The 2,623-nt window shown below is 67.9% G+C and overlaps 2 protein-coding genes across 2 annotated transcripts in view; one reads left to right on the top strand and one right to left on the bottom strand.

Moving 5' to 3' along the window:
• Window positions 1-790, top strand: part of H696_04583 (hypothetical protein) — a gene marked incomplete at both ends in the record, with an annotated part of 2,163 nt that extends 1,373 nt beyond the window's left edge. The window contains one exon of the mRNA XM_009498465.1: window positions 24-790. Coding sequence (XP_009496740.1) covers window positions 24-790 — 767 coding nt within the window. The remainder of the gene's footprint in view (window positions 1-23) is intronic.
• A 618-nt stretch (window positions 791-1,408) lies between these two features.
• The window catches only part of H696_04584 (hypothetical protein), a gene marked incomplete at both ends in the record, with an annotated part of 1,732 nt that continues 517 nt past the window's right edge, over window positions 1,409-2,623 (bottom strand). Inside the window, 3 exons of the mRNA XM_009498466.1 lie at window positions 1,409-1,855; window positions 2,095-2,318; window positions 2,406-2,598. Coding sequence (XP_009496741.1) covers window positions 1,409-1,855; window positions 2,095-2,318; window positions 2,406-2,598 — 864 coding nt within the window. The remainder of the gene's footprint in view (window positions 1,856-2,094; window positions 2,319-2,405; window positions 2,599-2,623) is intronic.

Raw genomic sequence — 2,623 nt, forward strand, 5'->3', positions numbered from 1 at the left:
CCGCCCCCCCTTCCACTGCCCAGCCACCGACCCCCGGCAAACGAACTCCTCGAAAAATACGCTGGCCGTGGACCCGGCGACCGCCTCCTCGGCCCTGGCCACGGCGGCCGCCTCATCGGCCGAGTACATCCATCGCCTGCCGGCCAAGATCGCCGGGACTTGCTCCTGGCTGTTTGCATTCACGCGCTCCCCGCGGCCACCGCCGTCGGCCATGGACCCGGCGCAGCTGGGCGCCACGGCCCAGCCGCCGGAGATCCCCTCGGCCGGGGGGGATTTCTCGCCGGCCGGCCATTCGACAGCCGCTGTGGCCGCGGCCGAGGTGGACCTCGGGGCCGATCGGGCCGGGCCCTGGGGCGGCATGCAAATTGCCCAGCGCGTCGTGCAGCCCCCCCGGCCGGCGGCCCCGCCGGTCGGCGCCACTCCGGCCGGCTTGGCCGCCGAGAAGCCCGGACCCGGCAGCAGCCCCAGCTCCGGCGCCGGGGCCACTTCCGGCTCCTCCCGGCCGCCGCTCTTCGTGGTGACCGTCATCGCGGCCCAGTGGGCCAACATGGGCATCATTGTGGATTTGGTGGACACCGCGGTGGTGCCGCTCGTCAGCGACCGGGAGTTCCAGACCGCCGCCCAGGCTGCCGCCCAGGGCCGGTCTCCGTATGGGGCCGGCGCCGGCGGCGTGCCGATGCAGCCGATGGGCCAGGCCCTCGGGCATCCGCACCACCAGCACCCGCACCATCACCACTTGCACCATCACCACCACCACCACCACCAGGGCCAGATGATGCCACCCCGGTGAGGAGTGCACCCGGCGCTGGCGTAAACGCCTGGCCATTTGGCTGCCTGCTCTGCTCCCCCCCCCCCCCCCCTCGCTCGCCTGCCTGTCTGGCCCCCCTCCTTGCCCTCGGTGACTGGTGCCAGCCTGGTGCCAGGTCCCACCTCCCGCCCCTTGGGAGGCAGGAAAACAATAACAACGCCCCACCGCCCAGCAGGGATACACACATCAGCTTCTGCCTCTCTCTCTCTCTCTCTCTCTCTCTTGCGAGGATCCACATGCCCATGGGCGGACAGACCACCGGGGAGAATGCGCGTGTATTGCATTTTTGGTTGCCATTTTTTGCCTCCTCGCCCAGTGGCCTGTGTCTTGCCGGGCTCCACCTCTCGGACCCGTGCCGAGACTTCGCCATGGGGGGCGGGGGGCGGGGGGGGGGTACAGGGCTCCGCCTTTTCTATGTGCATGTGCGCAAGCAGATCGCGCTGGGGGCGAACGGCCGACCCGCCGGTGGCCCGGACTTGGAGGGCACACCGAGGACGGTTGAAGACACCGGCCGAGTGAGGCGCACGCACCGAGGAGGAGACATGGGCCCTTTGAGAGGGGGGGGGGAGGGGGGAGCCAACACAAAAGGGGACTGCCCGCTCAGCGGAACCAGAGAGCATATCCAAGGCCCACGGCGCCGAGGAGGACCGCGCGCCAGGCATTGGCCCGGGCGGGGACGGGCGACACCCACCGACGGAGGTTGTCGGTGATCGGCTGGTAGAAGGGGCCGGTGAAGGGCTTCGACCCGCCGGGCGGCATGTCGTCGCGGTCGGCGCTCTGCCGGGGGGCGGCCTTGGCCTGCTTGGCGAAGAACTCCGCATCAATGTCATCGGTCTTCTGGGCCACGTCCCAGCATTCGTCCCAGGCCTGCTGGACATGGGCATACCAGGCCTCCAGGCGCCGGCGCTCCATGGTCTTCTCCTCATCGCCACTGGCCATGGGCGGCTCGAAGGCCGGGTCAGCGAAGGGGGTCGGGTCCAGGACCGGGCCGTAGTGCACGGTGATCTGCGAGCCCGGGTGGAAGGTGAGGGCCTTCTCGTTGAAGAGCTGCAATCGGCCGGGGGAAGGCGGGAAAAGTCAGTGTCCATTGAACGATTGAGCGTGGGGGGCGGGGGGGAGGGGGTAAGTGTGTGTGTGTGTGTGTGTAAGTGCAAATGCAAGTGCAAATGCAAATGCAAATGCAAATGCAAATGCAAATGCAGATGCGAGTGACAGCACATGTGCCGATCCACCGGTGGACAGGAACGCCGGAGGGCATGCATGTGCGCAGAGATGTGCGGACGTACACGATCCTTGCCAATGGCAATGACCACCTGGCAAGGGGCGCCCAGGCGGAAGGCCGACTCCAGCAGGCCACGCTTCAGCGGCAGCGAGTGGTTGCGCAGGTTACGGGTGCCCTCGGGGTAGACGATGATGCCGGACTCCGGGTGCAGGTCCCAGTTGGCCTTGACATGGTTGGTCAGCCAGTTCCGGTCGATTCCCGGGCGGCGGTTGAACAGGATGATGGAGCCTGGGCCGATGGGTCAGCGGGTCGAGGGGTCAGCAAACACCGAGGAAGGGAATGCCCGGCGCGGCACAATCTCAGTGACACACGCACCAGCCAGGTAGCTGTAAAGAATCGGCGTGGGGACACCCAGGATGACCCCGTAGCGCGAGATATAGGTACCGCCGGCGGTCAACAGCGAGTCCAGGGTGAAGTCGGCCCACGAGCGGTGGTTGCAGAGATAGAAGCAGGGCTTCTTCTTGTCGGTGTAGAGGCTGTTGCTGGTGGGCGTGCGGCGGAGGACAGGCTGCGCGCGAGGGAGCAGCAGGGCG

Source organism: Fonticula alba, assembly GCF_000388065.1.
Source record: "Fonticula alba strain ATCC 38817 unplaced genomic scaffold supercont2.7, whole genome shotgun sequence".
NCBI classification, from domain to species: domain Eukaryota; order Rotosphaerida; family Fonticulaceae; genus Fonticula; species Fonticula alba.